Source organism: Artibeus jamaicensis, unplaced genomic scaffold (genome assembly GCF_021234435.1).
Source record: "Artibeus jamaicensis isolate MK-2021 breed Jamaican fruit bat unplaced genomic scaffold, CSHL_Jam_final contig_415, whole genome shotgun sequence".
Lineage (NCBI taxonomy): Eukaryota > Metazoa > Chordata > Mammalia > Chiroptera > Phyllostomidae > Artibeus > Artibeus jamaicensis.
In genome coordinates, this window is record NW_026521823.1 from 34,237,228 (window position 1) to 34,259,804 (window position 22,577).

General features: G+C 48.3%; 1 protein-coding gene across 1 annotated transcript in view; it reads right to left on the minus strand.

The window, feature by feature from the left end:
- Positions 1 to 22,577, minus strand: part of ABCC4 (ATP binding cassette subfamily C member 4) — a 212,172-nt gene that overhangs the window by 41,305 nt on the left and 148,290 nt on the right. Inside the window, exons 21-25 of the mRNA XM_037132441.2 lie at positions 11,178 to 11,328; positions 8,816 to 8,935; positions 7,511 to 7,621; positions 6,458 to 6,558; positions 5,261 to 5,452 (exon numbers count right to left, since the gene is read on the minus strand). Of these exons, the coding sequence (XP_036988336.2) occupies positions 5,261 to 5,452; positions 6,458 to 6,558; positions 7,511 to 7,621; positions 8,816 to 8,935; positions 11,178 to 11,328 (675 nt within the window). The remainder of the gene's footprint in view (positions 1 to 5,260; positions 5,453 to 6,457; positions 6,559 to 7,510; positions 7,622 to 8,815; positions 8,936 to 11,177; positions 11,329 to 22,577) is intronic.

Genomic DNA, 22,577 nt, shown 5'->3' on the forward strand with positions numbered 1-22,577 from the left:
AGGCCATCTCCCCGAAGACTGCAGGTGCCCAGTCCTTTCACCGAACCAGGGCACCAAGGCCTTTGCACATGCTGGTCCCACCCCCTGGAATGGCTTTCACGTGTATTTCCAGCCCCTGAAATCCTGAGCACATGGCACAAATTCCATCTCAAAGGCCCAATTTCTTGGAAACATTCTGCCTGTCCCCTAATGGATGTCATCTCCTTCCAAACTTCAACAAAAACTGTGACCTCCTTCTACCTTACATTGTAACAACTTTTTTAAAACTCAAGAGTAGGGACTATTTATTTTTTTGTGATTTTTTAATTTATTTTCAGAGATAGGGAAAGGGAGGCAGAAAGAGAGGGAGAGAAACATCAATGTGTGAGGAGAAACATAGATTAGCTGCCTCTCACACGCCCCCAGCTGGTGACCTGCCTGCAACCCAGACCCAGGCCCTGACTGGGACTCAAACCGACGCCCATTCTGGTTCGCAGGCCGGCACTCAATCCACTGAGCCACACCAGCCAGGGCCACAGTAGCCATTTTTGCACTGCCTTGTTCCCTCTGCTGGATGGGATGTGTGACAGCAGGACCCGTATTGGGTCCCCTTTGCGGGACAGGTATTACTCGTGGTATCCTGCCCAAATGAGGCATTTCACTGAGGGTGAAGGAGTCTACCTCCAGCTGGAGAGATTCATGGAAAACCTGCTACCATAGTGTCTAAGTACACACTATGCAGAACAGAAAAGACTCCCACGGCAGATGGATCCCGTCACCACAAGTGCAACTGCAAAGGGCCAACCCCTCCTTGTCGGGGGCAGTCAGTGGAGGAGGTGACGCCCAGTTCACGCTGTGATAAGGGCAGCTCTGTCTGTCCAAGAGTTTACTCTGCGCTGCCCTCACTGCCGGCAGGTGCCTGATGGGCCTTATTTTGTTGAAGTGGAACAACAGCCCCGGAGGCCAGGTCCTATCACTTCCATTTTGCAAGAGAGAAGATAGGGGCTTAGGAAGATTGATTAACCGGCCTGAGATAACAGAGCTTAGAAGCGGCAGGAAGCAAATCCAGGGCTGTCTGCCTCTTGTCCACTTGCTCACGGCCTCCTTGTCACTGCATGGCCTGGCGCCTTGTGCCCTTCTGTTTAGATAGAAGAGATAAAGTGAGGGAGAGGTGCGGGTTAAAGGAAATGGCCCGCCATATGGATCCTATGGCCAGAGAGTGAAAGCATGAGGTAGACATGGGTGAGTGAAATGTGGTGGGTGGGACAAAAGAACAGACATCTCCGAGCAGACAGGGTACCCGAGGTTGGGTGGGCTGCCTGTCAGCAGGGAGAACAGGCACCCATGTCCGGGGCTGGGAGAGAGAACTGCAGCGACTCGTGCACACGGCAGCCAGGAAATAGCACCCTGTGTTCCACACAGTGCCCGCTTGAGGCAGGGAGGCTAACTTTTGAAAGAGCCTCAAGTGATACTGCTCCGCCTGGCTGTCTGTGCCTCGGGCCCAGGCGGGGCCCGGCCCACCATGGAATACCTCTGGTCTCGGCAGGAGGCTGGTTCGGGGAAGGCCCGACAGCAGGATACAAAACTGCCTGAGCCGAAGACAGACCCTACTGAAAGGATGCAAATAAATGCATCAACTCGGAACCACACAGAATCAGATTATAACGTAAACCCCCAATGTGCAGACTATACAAGTAAATCAATCAGTAGGGTGGTTAAGTGACATAGACCTTTCTAGAGCATCGTGCTCAGTCAATAGGGGTTGGGGTAATCCAGGAGCTTAACTTCAAACTGCCAAAGGACATTTCATAGAAATCATGGGCTATAACTTTAGCGGGGCAGGAGGGTCTTTCAAATGGGACTTTGAGCTGTAAGCTTGGGGTGGCTCTGTGATTCTGCATTTCTAAGAAGCCCCAGGGGGTGGAGGGGCTGCGGGCTCTGGCGCCGAGTCTGAGCCGTAAGGAAGAAGAAGGCAGCATGGGAAGTGGGACCATCTGGGAGTGAGGGGACGGGTTTTTGAGGAAGTATTATGTAAAAAAGGAGCAAATGTAGGAAACTCATATTTTTGCACATTATAGCAAGGTCTAGTACACATCTGTAAAATGTATTACCCAAGTAATAGCTCTGAGCAAGAAAAAAATAGTAATAAACCAAAATCAATCTACCTCTAGAGCTGGAAAATGCTTTGAAATGGCTCAGTACTCTCTAAAATGATCAAATCAACCACAAAATCATCTAAATGAAAAATGCAGCCAGTGTTCAGAATCTAACCAGGAAGGCCTAAGGTGCAATTTGCCTCATTTGGGTTCTTTATTTCCCTTGCTATTTCTTCTATGAATTAGAATCCCGCTTAGTGCTTATTAGATTGTCTTGTTTACTACAACTTCCAGGGATCTGGACAGCAGAGGAAATAAGTGAAAGAGTTTAATGAAGCCCCATTCTGCTGTGTTGACACATTCCCATGTCCCCTGCAATAGCCTCTCGCAGTCAAATGCCTGACAGAAGGGGAGATCTGGAATAACGGGGCTGGCACAGGCGTGGGGGGGATGAAACCTGGGGTTTTCACGGGCAGAGTGAGATCACGCCATGGCTACACCCGCTGGGTACAATCTCCAAATACACAAATGGGGCCAAAGGTGATGCAGTGAGTTGGCCCTCGACACCAATCAAAGTCAAGTTCTTGGGGTTACTCTAACTCAGTCTCCAGGTTCCATTTTCCCCTGAGCATTTTAGAATCTCAGATAATCCTATGCCTTGGGGGTTGTTTTTCAGATGGAAGAATTCAAACCTGTTAAGTCTCTGAGTCCTACCGCTGAGCTTCTCAGATAATTCATAGTGTCGGGTTCTGGGGGAAATTTAAGACATGGGCAAATTAACGGAATTATGTCTGGCCCGGGGAAACTTGACGGGCCCGTCGTCTGCCAGCAGGCAAACCTCCCTGACGCAGCTTGGAGCGACAGGGTCCCAGCCGCAGCTACCGTTTTCCCGACACAGCACCCTCCCCTCTTCCCCACCTACAATAAACCTGGGAATAATGAGGAGCCAGCTTGCACCACGTGACTCGCTAACGCTGCTCCCTGGGTATCATTAGGGCATTAAGTTGAACGCTGATTCTTTCATGTCACAGGGGTATCATTCATTAAATTATGGCTATAGTCCACTAAATGGGTCTGTGGTGGAGGGAGAGCTTGAAAGAGCAGTTCTTAGAGCGTTTAACACATCCAGGTAATGCGTTGTTTACAGGAGCCGGCTCGAGCGTCTGTTTGGCTGCGGGTCGCCCCACACCTGTGCATCACTCACCCTCCCAGCCAGCGGTCCCTCAGCACCCACCGTGTGCCCCACGGAATGCCATTTCCTGGGGGACACAGATGAGGATAAGATGCTCCCTGACCTCCAGAAGCCTCGGTGTCCTGGGAGCCCAGACCCCAAATGACAGAGCATGGCATAAGTGCTATCTTTTATGTCTCAACTGTGGTAAAACGCACAGAACATAAAGTTTACTGACATAAACTTTTTTAAAGACTTCATTTATTTATTTTTAAATAGGGGAAGGGAGGGAGAAAGAGAGAGAGAGAGAGAGAGAGAAACATCATTATGGTTTCCTCTTGCACACCCCTACTGGGGACCTGGTCTGCAACCCAGGCATGTGCCTGGGAATCGAACTGGTGACCCTTTGTTTTGCAGGCTGGCACTCAATCCTTTGAGCCACACCAGGGCTCAACGTAACCATTTTTTTAAGGGTACAGTTCCGTAGTGTTAAGTATACTTACATTGTTGTACAACCAATCTCCAGAATTCTTTTTGCCTTGCAAAAAAAACCCCCCAAAAAACAAACAAAAAAAGCGCTCTGCACCCATTAAACACTAACTCCCCACTCACCTCTCCTCCCAGCTCCTGGCTATTACCAGTCTGCTTTCTGTCTCTATGAATCTGACTATTCTCCTAAGCTGATAAAAGCAGAATCATACAGCATTTGTTCTTTTGTGCCTGGCTTATTTCATTTAGCATAATGTCCTCAAGGCTCTTCCACAGGTAAAAATTTCCTTCATTTTGAAGGCTGAATAGTATTCCATTCTATGGATCTACCACATTTTGTGTATCCATTTAAAGCCTTGATAGACACTTAGGTTGCTTCCGACTTTTGGCTACTGTGACAAATCCCTCTATGAACACGTGTGTACTATAAATGTTATCTTAAAAGAATATACAATGTGCTGTGGTGGAGCTGAGGGTCTCTCAGAAGCAGATGCGTTAGAGTTGACTCTGAAAACAGGGGCGTTCACCAGCCTGATACTGGAAGGAGAGGGTTGCTGAGGTCCAGGAGCCAGGGGGACTGGATGCTTCAGGAGAACCTATACGCTACTCGAGCTCAGGGTGTGAACGTTCATTACGAATTGAGGCCCAAGGGGTAGGTGGGAGAGAGCTTTCTGCAGCCCCGTCTGTTCTGCTTTAGCCACTTCTTTAAGAGAAGCCACGCCTGTGGCTCAGACACTGGCAGGGCCAGGTCACACACCTCCTGCCAGTCCCCCACATGAAATCATCCCTGGTGCCCTTGGGTTTCCTTTCGTGCACACTGAGTGAGACTCTGGGCCTTTACTGCCTCCAGTGGGGGGCTCTGGTTCCTGAGTCCTGACTGGGTCACGGATTCCAAACTCTTCCCTGGTGCTGCATGCTGACCATACAGCCCCCGCTGGAGAGGACCTGGGGGCCTTGCTGCGGTTCCAGCAGTGGCTCCCCCAGGCCAGGAGCTGGCAGGGGGCCCATAAGGATCATCCAGATGGGTGTCTTAGAGAGAAGCAGTCTGCTGGGGGGAGGGCAGGGGAACGACAGCAAGGGATCGAGGGGGGTTAAAGGAGTCCAGGTCTACGGAATGGGCCGAGGGACAGAGGAGGGCTGGAACTGAAGGCCACCCTGGGGAGGAAAGAGGAGAAGGATCCGAAAAATACAAAGAACTCAGAATCAATAGGAACTAGATATTGGAGGGCCAGGGTTGACTTCCAGGCCCTTCGTTCACTGCAAGACCTCAGGAATGAATGATTAGATGTTGGATCAAATATCCTGGGTCAGGTGAAGGTCCAACCTTGGGGCCCAGGGCTCAGCACCCAGCACGAGGCAGTGCACACCACGTGGAAAGAAATGTTGGTGTTCACATTCACGGTCAGTTTCCAGGAAAGATTTACCTATAGTCGCCAATGTAATTGGCATACGAGGAAGCCAAGAAGCAGGTGCACTGCTCAATCTTTGGTTGACATTTTAAAGAGGTAAGATAGTTTGAACAAACCTTTTCTCTTGCTTTAATCAGTGCCGTCAGGTGCTTCAGGACCACAGGCCCGTCAAAACTGTACATGAAGTTGACGTTGTCAAAGACAATCACTCCTTCGTGGGGCCAGGTCAGCGGTGGGCGTTTCAGGGATTCCCAAGGTGCTTCCTTCTCCAGGTCTGTATATTCCATCACCCTCTCCACCGAAATCATCTGAAAGACACATGGCATCACACAGGTGAGGGACGGAGGGTCTTGTTAACGGATGCTCTGAGACCACAAAGGAACTGTTCTGTTTTCAGACCTAGTTGGCTAAGGATATCTCAGGTCTTGACATCCCTAAGGACAGAAATAGGAGTTTGATGAAGGCTTGGATGATTTCCAAACTTGTTCATCCTCTTTTGACACTTCTACTTCCCTCAACATTATGTTAAAACTAAAAGAACTACAGACATGAATGCTACGATGTCATTCATCCACTTTTCACACCTGAATAAAAAACAAACAACATTCAAAGAAAAGAATACTTCCAGCCACCAATGTGTGATTTGTGCTACAAAAGCACCACCTGTTTTGTATGAATTAAACTGAATGGTCATCAAACCTCATTTCAGTAGTCACTCTCTGCCTGATTAGAAAAACGAAATGAAAATATTTTAGTTTTACTGTCTCCTCTTTTTTAGGAGACACTGCAAAAGTCCCCCAGAGGAGATCACTCACATACGGACTAAGTGGCCCTGAACAAACGTGACGCCACACCTTTGACTTAACGATTCTGAGATAGAGCACCAGAGAAATGGGACACCAGCAAATTCAGGGGTTCAATGAGACAAGAATAAATGCCCAAACGGGGCAGGAGATACCAAATTTTTCTTTTACCAGGAATAACCCATTAAGAAACAAAAATAAACAGGCTTCTAAGAAATGAGCTTGCATCCTCTCCAGAATTTCAGAGCCTCTCCCCCACAGAGACATTTATGACATCTGAAGACAGCTTGTGATGAATATAAAACCTGCTGACATAGCACACACAAGGCTGAGCAAAAGATGCATATATTTTATTTTACATTAACTTTAAACAGATGGAAGGAGGATCTAAAAAACTCGGTTAGCTACGATGCAAAAATAACAGTTCTAATATTTTACATAAGAAGTGCTTTTATGCTATTGAATGGCGAGGGGACTTGAAAAGGCTGAGGACGTTATGATAAACGTTACCATATTCTCGACTTCGGTGCTCTGCCTGACGCACCACTGGAACATCCCCATCAGTGAGAGGGCGTAGGACAGCGTGAGGCCCACCTGCCCGGCATCCAAAGCTAAACGAGGCAAAGGAAGGGGGGGTGGGTAAAGTCAGTCCCATTGTTAACCTGCAGTCTGGCTCCTCCTGTCACTTGTCCAAGAAGAACCCCTTGAAAATATCGAAACACTTTGCATATAATAATAGTAAGGGCTATACTCTTATTATCTGTTGATTGAGATCATGATACAAAAAAACTCCCATAAAACACAAAACAACCCCCCCCCCCCCGTGAATTCACAAAGGCTATTCAATGGGTTTACGAATCCCAACAGGACTGAGGGACACGTGGTAGGGTAACATGGTAAGTCACGATTTAAGACTTTGCTCATGAGGTTTTGGGGGCCACTATGTCATTTCACTTACGAGGTCCAAGGCCATGGCAGTTGGAAACCCCCCAAAACAAAGCCATGGGCACAAAGAGCCAGGGCTCTCACATCTAAACTTGGCCTTCGTTGTTTCAGCATTAAACACTGTGATCACGTGGTCGTGTGAGATGGGAGAGTCTGGGTGGAGAACTCAAGCCAGGCATGCCACCGCCTGCGCTCGGGCACCCATGTGGCCACGACGGTGACGTGCTTCCCGCCCCCCAGGGCTCCGGGCACCGCCAACCCAGAGACCCGAGTAGTCCGAAAGCTGAAACCTAAAGCCCTCAGCGGGATGAGATCCCAAACAGTAAACTCGGTTCTCGCCTCACAACTACCAGCCACTCCCGGATGCTCGGAGGGGCAGCCCACTACATTGCATAGGTCTTGTCCAGTTCAAATGGAAAGATCACAGAAACCCACCCAGACCCAAATGATTCTCCACGTGGGCCAGACTGACCTAACCTGACCCCCAGCAAACGCTTCCATGCAAATTCACGAGGGTCCAACAGTACACAGGACATTAGACAAGGTGGCAAGAGAATTTAACGCTTGTAAATCCACGCTGCAATCACACCACAACTAGTTACTTCCATCCGTACTTACTTTTTGCCAGAACCAGGGACCCAAAGGCAATAACAATGACAAAGATGGTACAGATGGCATCCAGACGCACAGCAAACCATCGGGACGTGGTCAAAAACAAGAACCAAGCCTCTGGAGGTGTGAACCACAGTGGGCACAACGAAAGAATACAAAGAGCATGTTAACTTCGTCACATAAGGGGAAACGATTTGCTCCGTCGAGCTGCAGGAGATGCGTACACAAAGGAGGACTGCAAAGTGGCACACCCATGGAAACAGAAGGTTCCAGAAAGCTAAGTGCAATGTACTGAGGAATCAGTAGAGCGGCTGCATGGGGAGTGTGCAACTGAGAAATTTCCCCCCTCAGGTTACAAATGGAAATGTGATCCCACTCTAGGACATGAAAAGAGGGCCCGGCAGTGCATCTCCGGCTGGGCCTCCAGGGGAAGCTCAGCCTTGCCCTTGGCTGCCTGTTCCCGGTTCTCCGACAGCAGAGAGCGCAGCCCCTGGTCTGTCTCCAGCACCCTCCACACTCACAGCAGGGCTCTGCACACACTGTCCGTCTCTTCAAAGCCTGTCTCTAAATGACCATCTCACCAAAGGCATTTGCACGTGGCTGTCCAAGGGCCATTTCCTCTTCAAAATAGGACACAGATTGGAAAGATGAGCCAGGATTTTAAGGACTTTGAGGGAATTCTAAAACTTCTGCATAGAAAAAAGCTTCACTGATACAGATAATAATAGATGTCAATGGCAAATCTGATAATTACGGAACGAATTTTCTCGGTCACTGCTGCCACCCTACAGGCTCTGCAGAAAGAGTTGGCAAACTATGGCCTGTGGGCCAAGAACGGTCTGCCACCTGCTTTTGTAAATAAAGTTTTATTGGAACACAGCCATAGCCATTTGCTGATGTATTTATCTTTGTGTACATTTGAGCTACAGTGGCAAAGCTGGGTAGCTGCAACAGTGCGGATATGGCCCACAAAGTCTAGAATATTTACTATCTGGCTCTTCACACACACACAAATTTTGCTTACTCCTGCCCCAAGGGGACAGAAAGTCACAGGGCCTGGTGGAAGGACAATGCAAGCGGTAAGGGGGAGGAAGGCAGTGGTGTGATTGGGGAGGAGGGGCATGAAGAGGGGGGCAGGCAGGAGTCATGCCAGGGGCCAGGGGAGGCGAGGAGGTGCAGAGACAGGAAGAGGGGCTGGCCTGAGGGGGAGGCAGAGGGAAGGGCTAGCCCACAAGGCTGCCTGAGAGAAAGGTCGAGCCTCAGGAAGCAGCATGTCCCCTGCTTTGAAACCATTTCCAGAGGCGGACGGACCTGAATGCAAATCCTGGTGGGCATCAAACAGCTCCTGAAAGCGCTCTTCAGTTTTGCAGGCCCGGATGGTCCAGAGCCCCTGGAGAGAGGACGATAAGTGCGAAAACACCGGGCTCCGTGCTGGGGAGACAAAGAAAGGCCAAGGACAGAGCAAGTCAGCAAGACCGACGGCAGGGAAGCCCGCTGCCCCTGTGCCCTGGGGTCATGGGTCCCAACAAACAGCACCGCCAGAGCATCCCAGCAGGCTGAGGAAGAGAAGGACTCCACCCCTTCTGGAGAAGACCCTCCATGTCAACCCTCAACCCCCTGGCCACACCACGCTTCCCTTTACCAGCCTGAAAACAAAAGCTGCTCTTTGAGTCTATCTTCAACCATTGTAATCGCAGCTCACTTTGGATCACTAAATTCTCCCTTTCCTAGCCCATTCATCCAGAGTCCCCTCCAACAGGGCTTCCCTTCATATTCTTTGCCAACATCCCTCCAGGTGGGAATTACTGTTCACCCTTTTTTGAGTCAGTTGTGTTTTTTAAACTGAATTCTCTGTTAGAGTCCTCACCACACGGAATTATGGTTAGCTCTCTACGTGTCTGTCACCACCTTAGATTGGGAACTTCAGGGCTGGGAGAAAAGCAGCCAATACATCCCCAAAACTGGTGTAGTGGCCGGCACAGGCCAGATGCATGGTAGATGAGATGGGTGTCCCATCTGCTGTGTCTCTGAATGCTCGTAACTGTACCAGTGCCTGCTAGTGCACACCAGTCCCTGTATGGGTCACTGCACACCTGGATATCACGCTCCCCTTGTGCCCACAGCACCTGCGCAGCTGAAATGTCTTTGAATACTCTTAGTTCCAGCTAAGGGAGTCTGTCGATGTTTTTGTAACTGCCCTGCTGGACACTTGCCCTGCATTTGGAGGTCACAACATCATGTGGCAACGACATCACCCTTTCAGAATCTGGCCGTGGTTTTGGTGGCCATTCTCTTTTGAGTCATGTCATGTTGGGTTTATATCCTGATGCCCCATGACCGACCATTTGTTTCCTTGCTGTCTCCTCTGAGGGCAGCTTGTGGGTGGGTGCCAAGGTCTGGCCCCTGTGCTGGGAAGCTGGTGGGCTGCCTGCTGCAGGGGAGGCTGTGGGCCTGGGCCCTCTGTCTGGGGTGACCAGTAACTTGTGTCTCATCAACGGCAAGTGCTCCTGCAGCCATTTGTGTCCTTGGCATCTCCTAGGGCAGACCTGTCAGTAAAACCTGGGTGTGTGGAGGAAGTGAGATCGCGTATCTTACAGTAGGCTGCAGGGAAGAAGAATCGGGAAAAAACTCAAACTTAACTTCAGCGCCTGGTTCCTTAGCCCGGCATCCAAGTGTCTGTCTGTGTGTTGGGCTGCTCAGTACTGACGTGCACATGGGCAGTGCACGTGAGTGGGTGCTTGGGGGTGGGGCGGTTTGCTATGCCTACTTAGTAACCACGGCTCTCCAAGCGAGGAAGGAGGAGGAGTCCATGTGTGACTTGTGACACTGGGGGGCTGGGCTGCAGGCTACCTGACCACCTACCTACTCGGCCTTTGGGGCTCTTCCCTGATTAGGGACCTTTGGGAAAAAAAAAATGCTTTCCTTTCCCCATTATTCTAAAACTAGGAAGCTGATGAGAGTACAAGACAGAACCGACCCCTCTCCCGGAGCCTCCGATGGGGATTATTTTCGGCATCCGTTTACACGAACAGCCCAGGAGGAAAGAACACCCCAGTGCGGCACTACACCAAATGCTGGTGACAATAAAGAGCAAAACTGAAAAAGACAGAGCGTATCTTTTCAAAATGTTTAACAACCACAACTTCTTGGCCGTGTCTGGAGTATGTGGAAGTAACGTATTTTCCCCAGGCCTCACTTCTGACATCTGCGTGTGCTTCCTGATGCCTGGGTTCCTCTCCCTCGTCCTTCCCTTTCCTCAGTTGTTTCCAGTACATTCAGGGGGGTGGAATGCCCATCTATCAGTTCAAGTATGGTGAAATATTTCACTGTCTGAAAAAAGCATTTACTGCCTTCCTGCTCTGCACTGGGAAGCCTGTCGAGATAGGGACGGACATGGTCCCTGTCCTCATGGTACTCACAGTCCTGTGATTATGATGTTACGTGCATCCCCCGTCCCTTCCTCGTGTGCTCCCCTAAAAGCAGCACCTAGGGGGACACTAACCTACCTGCCTTAAAGGCCACACTGACTACCGGTGGTTTTACTATTCAGTTACTGAACGCTCACTGGGTGAGACAGGCTGGAATGCAGTCTGCAGAATTTCAGGAGTGCCCTTCAGTGTGGCAGGGAAGGAAGCCAGCCTGCTTTGCCACCCCAGCCCGCCTGGGTACTCACTTGTAGATTCCAGGCGTTTGATGTCTCTTGACGTCTGTAGGAAATAGCTCCGAAGGAAGAAGAAAATGATGCCAAGGACCACCAGAGGTATTGCAACCCAAGGAATCATAGCCACCGCCACGCTCACCACACTAAGCATTTGCAGGAATGCCTGAAACAGTGAAAATAGAGACAGAGGTCTCCTGTGATACTGTGGTTTATAATAAATACTTGGTCTTCGTCCCCATTTCTGGCACAAAGCTCCCCACACTGATTGTTCAAATTTCCTGGGCCCGGAGCATTATGGAGGTGTCTTTTGTTATGTTAATGAAGTAACTTTGGGAAAGTACCCAGGGATCCCAGCTGGTTGCCAGTGAAGCCCACCTGTGGGTCCAGGATCAGCACTTGCAGTCCCTGCCCTGATGTCCAGAGAGAACTGCGGGGCTTGAGGTCGACTCAACTGCCAATGGCAATGACTTCCTCCGTCGTGACCATGTAATGAACCATCAATAAAGCCCCCCAAATACAGGTCCTTCCCTGCCTTTGTTTTTCCCAGAGAGCTTCTAGGAGGGGAACCCAGAATGCTTTGCCACTCTGATGAGCCCCGAGTTCCACAGGCACAGCATCTCCTTGAGCTTCACTGAGGACCTGGCCCTATGTATCTCTTCATCTGGCTGTTGATTCACATCCTTAATATGCTTTTTAATAAATCAGTAATCTCATGAGTAAACAGGCCTTATAAAGTTTTATGAGCTGTTCTAGCAAATTAATCGAACCCAAGGAGGGGGTCATGGGAACCTCTGATTGACAGCCAGTCGGTCAGAAGCACAGGTGACAACTGGGCACGAAACCCTCGAGTCTGAAGTGAGGGGCGGTCTCATGGGACTGCGCCCTTGACCTGCAGAATCAGATGCTCCCTCTGGGTAGACAGTGTCAGAACTGAGCTCAATCCTCAGACACCCCGCGGGCATCCGAGAACTGCTGGTTGGTGTTGGAAATGGGTCCCGCGACCCTTTTCATTTCCGTATCAGGAATTGTTTTAAAAAATAGAGTAAATGAGTTGTTTTGTTAGGATTAAGTCCCGTGCTTCCAAAGAGTTGTTGCAAAAGCAGGAAATGCTTTCCCATCCAATGAAATAACAAAATCACAGGGGTGGTCCTGGTGATATATTATTGAATGCCCAACAGGCTGATAAGAACTTTCTAGGAATTATAAGCTCTTTGGATACACTCGGCAGCCCCAGGTGGTGGGCATTACTATCTTCCTCATTTAACAGTACAGACAATTTGAGACTTTGAAGGGGTAACACTTGAATCCCAAACCATCATGAGTCAGTAGATATTACTAGAGAAATCAGCAAGCAGACCTCACAGACAAAGAATCAGAAGACTCAGCTACGAACACAGAGATAAAGAAGTGGTTCACTGCAAATTCAGTACTCAGAAAAGGAGGTAAAAATTGAAATATTTACCTTTGGAATGGGGGGGTCTGCGTTCTTGGCTTTCTACCCACAGTTAATACCAACTGTGTGCTGAGTGTGCATCTGGCTGTGCATTAAATATTTCACAGCTATTGACTCATTTAATTCCTACTGAGCAGCACTATTATCTCATTTTACAGAGGGAGACACTGAGACACAGGCCTGGGAGCAGCAGCTTGATCCCACTGGCAAAGCCTGTGCCACAGCCCACGTTGTCAGCCACTGTGAGACGTGTAAGCTTGCCCCTAATGAATGGCCAACTTTTCATTGTCCAGGAAAAGAACTTTTGACTCAGTGGAGCCTCCTAATTTGCCTTTAATCTTCCCTGTACATCACCCCGCCCGCTATGGAGTGGAGTGGAATGGTGGGGACAAGCAGATGCACCAGGCATGGGCCAAGGGCTCTGAGGGTTATAGTCGGTGACAGATGCAACTCCATGGCCGTCTACCCAAGGCACAGGGTGCTTCAGAAGCACGGGAAAGAATACTGCACCCTGGGTAGAAGGTTCTAGGAGGACACTTGTGACCAAATTTCACTGGCGGGTTGAACAAAGAGAAGCATGAATAATCTACAGGTGGTAATCGCAGTGGATGGAACTTTTGACCAAGGAGGAGCCAGGCAGCAAAAGGTAACGCAGGTTCTCTGGTGTCGTCTTGGTACCAGCAACTGCGTCTTCTTCCTGCCAGCCCGGTGCCCGGCCCGGCATGCCAGCCAGGGCAGTGGGCCCAAGGCGCCATCTCCGAGGGAATGGCTCTCAGGGTAACCCTGACTCAAATTTAGCTTATCCTGTCACAGCTCTTCCGAATCTGTTTTCTCAAGGAGCCTCACACCCATCTTATGAATGAGCAAAGAAGGAACTGCTGTTCCCACTTACAGATAAGGGACTGTGAGGCTGGGAGTTTACGTGCTGGTCCCAAGTTCTCCCTGGAGGTTACTAGGCATTGTGGAGAAAACCAGGAGCGCACTGTACTTGGGGCAGCCTTGCCCTTTTGCTGTCCGGGAGGAGAACGGGGGAAGGAGGAAACCTCCAGGAATGAAACTCTGTGGCCAGGGGCGCTTGGGAATCAACCTGCATTATTTCACGCAGAACCCGTGCTTTTCCTGCAGAACCCATGCTTTTCCTGCTTCTCCCCGTCTGCACTGTGGTTCCAAAACCCAGAGGCAGGAGGAATGGATTTCTGCAGGCGCAAATTCCAATAATAAGTAGAGGAAAACGGGGTTGTCCGGCTTCTTTCCTGTTTATACACAGAGCTCAACAATTTCTTATGGTTAGTGGATTGACTCATGCGTCTCACCCTACTACACCCAATTAGGAAGCCAAGTTTCTTCCTTCATGCTCATTGGGGGGGGGGTCCTTCAGGCTAAATGGATATCTGGTCTTCAGGGAAATCACTAAGTTTGCCATCATTATTTGTTAGGGGGCAAAAAGTAACTGTGGCTTTCTCTGGTTGTTGTATGTAAGGCTTACTCTGTTTGATCGTGTACTTCTGAGATAAGATGGACAATAAACCTCACACATGCTACAATTTCTGACCTCTCCATATTTTTCCATCCAACTCGAGGCCTTCCAATTCTTGACAATCTCAAGAAACTGAAGGGAACTCAAGACTCTTTGTGATGTTACTTTTCTTGTTCCATGCCCTGTCTCTTCTTAGGAGAAAGCCTTCTTCTCAGCGAAGACATACCTGCTTTGCTATTGCTGGGCACTCAGGCAAAGGTAAGAAAAAAGATGGTGGATCTCTGAATCGACAAAACCAAACCAAATGCCCGCCTACCAGGTTATTCAGCATTTGCTAAATGGAAGATCAATTTGCCATTTGCTGTTTTGTGCATCATGACCTGGTGCTGATACCCAGGGAACTGAGAGAGCTAGATTTTGTATACCAATAGTCAGTGAACTCCGGCAGCTTCAACTGTGTCCACTCCAGGTCAGCCTCCTTGCTGAGCAGGCATCCTGACCCGATGTCAGGGTGACTAAGGTAGACAACCCCGTCACCACCCATGGGAGGGCTGTCTAGCAGTTACCTCTTAGTCTCAGAACTCTTGCTGTCTTTTGAGCGGATGTCTGTGAACAACCACACTGGCATCTAACTGCATATTGATAAGGTGTACAAAAGCAAAACAAAGCAAAGGGCTTATGAAACATGTTAGTGGTTTTGTTGAAAAACACGCCCAATCAAAAATGTTGAAAAATAAGACACTGTTTTATCGCTGATGCCAAATGGCAAATTTTCTGGTAATAGTGAAGAAATCCCGCAATTCTCTCCAAATTGACAACCAGTGAAATTTTGGTTACCCCACCCTCCTGAATTCTATGGATGGATAACATGTCATGAGGCTTGACATGTGTCCATCCTCCTAAGCGTTTCACATGCAGTATGTAATCTCAGCCTCCCATCAAATCTTAATCTTGGTAGGAGGGCTTATCTCCATTTACAAAGCTGGAAGCTGCCCCTCAGAGAGGTTTAGTAATTTGCCCAAAGTCAGATAATTCAGTCATTTTTTTACCCCAAGCCTGTACTTTAACTCCCTGCATAGTATTATATTCCATTTACATGATTCATATTTGAACAAGAATTAAGATCTAGACTTGTTCCTATTTTATATCATTTTCCCCTTTCTTCTGCATTTTCTCCTTTTGTTGGGTTACTCGAGGTTGTGCCCGGTCTCTCCCATGTGGTAATCAGTCCTGGACTCCCAGCTAATTAGGAAATAATAGACAGCCTGCTCAGTCATACAGCAGAACGGACCGTCCAAAGATCCTTAACACGCCTGCTCGTAGAACACACTAACAGGCGCTGACTTAAGAATTACTGTTCAAGTTAAAAAAAAAATCAGTTTCATAAGAGAGATAAGTTCTAGGCCCAGAAAGCAAAATGACCTAAAGGTGGTGAAAAAACAAAGATCCAAATTTAATTTTAATAAATACTTAAACCCAAGGACTCAAAATGAGTCTGAGGATTTTATAGGCTCAATATCCGTATTTGGGATGGGAGAAAAAACATTAAAACTTCCCTAGGAAGTCTCTGCCTCTAGAATAAGCACTGCATTCTAATATCACAGATTTTGACATATTCCTTTCACAAGTACACTTTTAAATACAGGGACCTGTTTGCCTGTTTGGCATTTCACTGCCAAACTGCTTCCAGTCTTGTAAGGGTTCCTAGGTACCTACCCACCATTGGCTTTAAACTTAATTCCATGGGATTCTGTTCCTGCTAGTCTTTGTGAAGCTTGTGCCAAAGAGCATGTTTTCTATAAACAGCAGTGAAAATGTATTCTTCTCATTCTATGCAAATAAATATGTCATCCATACTTTTGGCTTGCTCCATTATTATTTGAACTCTTCCTCATTTGCATGCTTACATTAGGCACAAAGTAAAATATGTATTTAATCAGAAGGCCACTTAATCAGTAGACAGCGCTTTTATTATTTGTTTCCAGTATTAAAACATGAAATCGGGATCATTAAGATTGCTAACACCTCAAAGGGATTTCAAAGCCTTTAAATCTGCTGTCAGTCAAGACTCAAAAGAAATTCTGTTCCAAGTTGTGATACATCCCCATCATCCAGATTGCCTTAAACTATTATTGATTCTGGAAAAGATAGGACTTAAGTGCAATAAACAAAGCAAGACTCACTTCTTGGCAAGAAAACACGTCAAGATTTTCCTCTGATTTGCAGAGGGAGAAAAAAAATGATGCCTAGCTTTTTGATCAGTAAGCTGTTTACTGATGTGGGTGTAGGAGAGATTCTTCTATCTATTTATTCTGGAACCATATAAGATAAAAAATAACCGTTCAATAAAACGATTATCACATAGATTGCGCCACTGGCTAGTACAAGAGTCTTGCAGAGGCAGTGAAATTTTGTATAGGCTGCACGAAACCCTAAAAATACTCAGAAATAAAATGTAATTCCTATCAAATAATACTCATTACCCTTCAATTACAGGAGAAATAGAAGCGCGTAAACCTTGATGCCAACCTAGGATTCGAGTGTATCTGTAGGTGTGAGCTTCGTGTAGATGGGCAGTTCAAAGGCCTTAGGGCAGGGGTGTCAAACTAATTTTCACTGGGGGCCACATCAGCCTCATGGTTGCCTTCAAGGGGCCGGATGTAATTTTAGGACTGTATACATGTAACTACTCCTTAACGAGGGGCAAGGAGCTCGGCGCTGCTGCTGGATAGAAACAAGGTGGCAGGGCAGATTCAGTCCTCAGGCCTTGTGTTTGCCACCTGTACTTTAGGGAGCTCAGAACCAGAATTGACCACCTATGTCTTCTGACCTCATCCAACCCAGTTAACTCCATTAACTCACAACTTTACGAAAGTTGGGTGTGTTTTATCTCTATGAAGAGATCTGTACAAACTCTAAGATTAAGCTTTCTAAACTAGTCCTTTTCCTTGAGATACACACTCATCATTTCTTTCATCTATCATTGGGCCTGGGATCTTTTCACACCCACACCAGCTCTGGGACTCGTGTACCCTTCAGTAAGTGCTTGGTCCCGAGTCCTTGCAAACGCCACTGAAGAGCGGAATGGTGGAGCGGGGCTCACAATTTCCTGACCAAGACAATACATAGCATCAGAGCAATATATTGCACTCCTTCTTTCCTTTGTGATCTGCCCATCTCACGGATCCATAGCTCCCTTTCTCCCCTTTTTCAGTGTTAGAGCTTACGATGAAATTCGAGGCTGGAGTCCATCCACACGCTACTTTTAAAGGCACCCTTAAAACAGAGGCACACAAAGGGGGAACTCAAAGGCTGGAAAAGTGTACCCCGTGAAAACACTAACAGAAAGTAAGCTTTGGGGTGTCGATCGACCTGTACCATCACAAATACAGAAGCTTTAAGTTAGGAAGCATCCACAGAGAGGAAGAAAAGTATTTCATAGAAACAAAGGATCAATTTATGTAGAGGGTATTTTTAAAATTCTAAATTTATAAAAACCTAATGACACAGCAACAAAATACACGAAGCAAAATCATACAGAACCCAGGAGAAATGGAGCAAAGACAGTTTAGCCCATTTATCTCAATAACTGACAAAACAAATAGAACAGATGAACAACACTAGATACATAAAATATTTGAAAATATGATTAACGACTTGACCTAATTAAAACATACAAATACTGAGGCAATCACAACACATTCTTCTCAACTGCATGGGCTCTGCTACGCAAGTGAGTATCAACAAACTGCCAAGGACAGAGTGCAGAACATACTTCAACCTCAGTGGATTTGACGAGATAGCAATAACAAAAGAAGATAACTAGAACGTCACTAACTGTTTAGAAGTTCAGTAATACACTTTGCTTCTAAAGAACACCTGGTTCAAAGAAATTACAAGTCAAAAGTGTTTTGACCTCAGAGAAAATGAATTTTACTAATATTAAAATCTGAGGACTGCAACTAAAGCTGTGTTTAGAAATTTATAGCCCTAAAATTTAGAGAAAGGCTACTGGTCATACATGAGAAATCTTTGTATCCTCCTTAATTGCTGTTAACCTAAAACTGCTCTTTTTAAAAGTCTTGTTAAAAGGCTTTAAAAGTCAAGGGTCTATCTTAAGATAGAAAAAGAACAGTATATCAAGCTAAAAGTATATAGCAGAATGGAGACCATATAAAAATAGACATCAATAAAACAGAAGACTAAATTCTGACGAGAAAAATCAACAAACCCTAAAGCTTGCTTTTCTGAAAACATCAATGAATAAACTCCTACTGAGATTTATTAAGAGGAAAAAACTGCCACTACCAACTAAAAAAGAAGGAAACAAGAGACACCACATGCCTTAAGAGAGCATATAGTAAATATTGTGCTGATGAGTTAAAGTGTTTTAATGGGAAGTCAAATTTCTTGAATGAGTACATACAAAGCATGGCAAAAGAAAAGTAGAAAAGGGATCATTCCCTGTCCATGTAAGAATCCAAATCCATCACTTAAAAATTTCTCACAGAAAAAAACTTTAGAGGCCAAGATGGCTTCACAAGCAGACTGCACATAAAAGGTTCTTAACAAATTGTCCCAGAGAAACTGACCCCAGCATTTTCATGATATAAAAACCAAACACCAAACCAAAAGAAAGTAAAATTACAGACCCGCCTTAGGAACACTAAAGAACATAGCAACAAACTGCACCTAACAATAAAAAAGGAGGGTACTTCACAATTGAACTTGGCGGGGCAAGTCCCGGATCTACAGGGCAGTCTACTAGAAAGGGTATATGCAGGCTGTAGCTCTTGGGTAGGAGCTAATGTTCGTATTCACAGGCCATTTCTTTTTCTTCAGGGAAGCCTTACCTCTTAAGGCCTTTTCACGGACTAAAGCAGGCCCACCCAGATCATTAACTGATGAGTGACTTCAATCACATCTATAAAATACCTACACAGCAACACCCGGCTTACTTTGTGATCGAATAACTGGGGAATGTTGCCTGGCCACGCTGATCCTTAAAACTGACCATGGACATGGAGGAAATGCTCCCCAAGTCTTTTCAGAAAAGCCAGCATAACTCCAATACCAAAAGTCAGCTACTTCACAGAAAGCAAACTGTGTGCCAACATCCCTCGTGAAAAGGAGATACAAAACTTCTTGACAAAGTATTAAATGGAACAGAGTGATACATAAGAAAAGGTCCTGCATCATGACCCAGTGGATGCTTTCCAGGAACCAATGGTTAATTTAGCCTGCTAATACAAATTAGTGTGATTTATCCCCATTTCTAAATGTTTGCATCTCCCACCCTCCCGCCAGTATCCACGTGTCTTGTTCTGAATATCCTTCATTACACAGGACTTCTCTTTGGCTAGTTTTCAGGCTATCTCAAGGGGGTTGTTCTACAGTTTAGTTGTAATTTTCACGTAGTACTGTGAGGAGGTGAGCACAGCATTTACGTACTCTGGCATCTTGACCAAAAGTTCTTCCTTGCAATTATTTGGGGTGGGAGGGAAGCCACCCATTCTCCGTTAGTTTTGTTTTGAAATTTGCTGACTGCACCCCATGGTGTCATTTCACATGTTCCTCTGTCCCTTGTATTCCCTGTAAACTGGTAGCTATGGGAAGCTTTAAAAGTGCAGATGCCCAGACCCCATCCTAAAAATGTATTCACTGGGACTGGAGTGGGTGCTGGAAATCTCCACTTCTCCCAAAGTCCCAGGTGAGCCTGAGTCTGTTTGCCTCGTGTTTGGGAATTGCCAACCCATCTGACTCTGCCAGTTGCCACAAGTCGGCCTCAGTCACAGCGAGTATCAGAGACAGACACGAAGTTACTGGTCTCCGGGGGTGGGCAGCCAGGGGAGGGCATGTCCCTGCAGGAAGAGGCATTCGCTGTCTTTTGTGGGTTAACTGAGATTCACAGTGGGGACTTTGGGGGATCCCCAGGGTGTGCGCCCTCCTCCTCTAACCCAAGTTAGGGAAACAACTTATGTGATCAGGGCCTTCCCCGGCCTTGAGGGTGTGTGTTGGGTGGGAGGAGCAATGGTCTTGTTGCTGTGGCCCCTGAGGACAAGTGTGTGGCCCACAGGGTGGGTGACTTCCGCTCTGAGCTGCTGAGGCAGGTGGGCCTGGGCGCTTTCTCATCTGCCGTCCCCTCCCCCACTCCCCAGGACCAACTGTCCCCTAACTGCCAAGGCATTCCGAAGTTAACAGCCAGCACCTCAGAGCTGCCGCAGACAGTGGTCAGAGCAGTCTCTCCAACGTCCTCGTCAGATCACTCCCCTGCTCCAAACCCACCCGTGACTTCTCATCTTCTGGAGAAAAGAGCCACACTCCTCACCATGGGTGACAAGGCCTCGAGAGTCTGGCTCATAAGCGACCACTCTTCCCAGAACCTCTTCATTCTTTTCTCTTTCCTCCGCTCCTCCCTGGCCTTCTGCGGGTCCTGGAAAGGGCCTCCTTCCTGCCTGGGGGTCTTTGCCTTTGTCACCTCCTCCTCCAGGAGTGCTCTTCCTCCAGCTCCTCACCTGGCCGACCCACCACCGCTCACCTCCCCACTGAAAACACCCCTCCTCAGAGAAGCCTGCCCTGGCCCCCTCGGGTCACCCGTGCCCCGCCTCACGCCAGCCTCTTATCCTGTGTTACTTTTCTTTACAGTAATTATCATTAGTTGAATCATTGATATCATCGATATCATTGACTGTCTTGTCTCATTCTTCTGCTTGTGGCTATTCTGAGGGGAGGAGCTTCAGTCTCCTCGGTCCCCAAAATATCTCGAGCGACATGCTCGGGTGCTCAGTAAATACTCGAGTAAATCCACCGAGGGGTGGAGTCGTGGAAGGAAACAGCGTCTTCTCAGTTCTGCCTCTACACGCACACGCACGCATGCGCGCACACACACACACACCCCTCACGGGGAAGTACTCACTGGTTTCAGCCTGAGTCCTGCCCCCACAGTGCACGGGTGTCATTGCAGAAGCCACACAGAAGCTGCGCCCAAAGGGCCTTTGGGGAGGCAGAGGGTCTTCCAGGCCCAAGTACCCGACATGGGAATGTACTTCCTAGGGAGGTGTGGGGCCTCGCATTGGACAACTGGATTTCAAGTCCAACACTGGCTTTTGCAGAAAATTATTGATAGGGACCCAGTGAGGACAGACAGGCTGGGAATCTGACAGCAGGTGAACCGTGGGGGCTTGGGGTCGCTCTGGCACATCCCAGGAAGTAGGACTCCCCAAACTTAAGACCCCAGGTGGGAGGCCCCGTGCACTGGCGTACCTGCTTCTTTTCATTTCAAGAAGCCCAGGCCCTCCCAGTTTGCGTGGGTGCCGCTGGCAGTGACCGGGGCAGGAGCCCCTCCGATAGCCTGGGGGGCCCCCGCTGAGGCCACTTTTCGCCCTCTCTGCCTCTGGATGCTACTTGTCCCGCAGAGTACAGGCTCGTCTTTGTGCTGCCCAAGACGGGGCTCGGGAGGACGAAGCAGAGGAACCTCGGGTTTTCTGCCCGGCCAGCTTCAGCCCTGGGAGGATCAGAGTGGCCTTTCGTTTCAAACCTCAGTTTCTGAGGCTCTTCGCCCACAGCTGCTTAGTACAAAGGGAGGCTCCTGGCCGAGGAAGACGGAGACAGAATGGCCCAGGTTGTAACTGCCAGTGGTGGGCAGCAGAGCTCACGTCAGGAAGAAGCATCAGCTGTCTCACAGGCGGTGCAAAGTCTGTCTGGGTCTTACTCAGAGAGCTTCTGTGGGGCCAGCCTCTGGCCATGGTGCCTGTGGCACCAACTTCTGCGGCCGGACCAGCCGAGGTCTTTGTCCGATCCTTCCACTGGGCAGCTTCTCCCGAGTGCTCGTCTGGGGACTGGCTTTTCTGCTTCCTCCTTTGCTCGGGCAAGCTTCTGTGGGGCCGGCCTCTTGCCGCCAGGTTCCATTCGCTGAATTTTGGGACTGTGGCAGCCGAGGTCTTTGTCAGACTCTTTCACAGGGCTTTGTCTCCTGCGTGCTAGTTTGAGGACTGGCTTGTCTTCTTCCACTTTTGCTGGGGTGGCCACAGGATATCCCCATAGGGCTGGTAGTCACCCACCAGGCAGTATGGCTCCCCATGCCAGCCCACCTGGGTCTCTCCACACCTTTGGTAGGAGATGTGGAAGCGACCAGGTGTGGGAGGAAAGGCGGGAACCAGTGCTGCTGGGAGGAAAATCAGAACTGATCCCTGTGTTGAACACTGTCCTGCCAGGATATCCTTGCTCCTGTCTCTCTCCCAGGTTCTTACTGAAGCCACCTAATCTGCTTCACACCCAAAACACAGCCTCGGCCCATGGTCACATGTGAGACTCCCCTGGAGAGGGGTGTGGGATGCAACAGCCATTCTGTGGGGCCTCGGGCAGCAGCAGTGGGGTATCCCCTCCTCCATCTCTCCCGCCACAGAGAAAAGGCTTCTTACAGCCCATCATTCCTGGGGCTTGAAGATTGGAAAACGATCTAATATAAGCTGTTTCCCACACT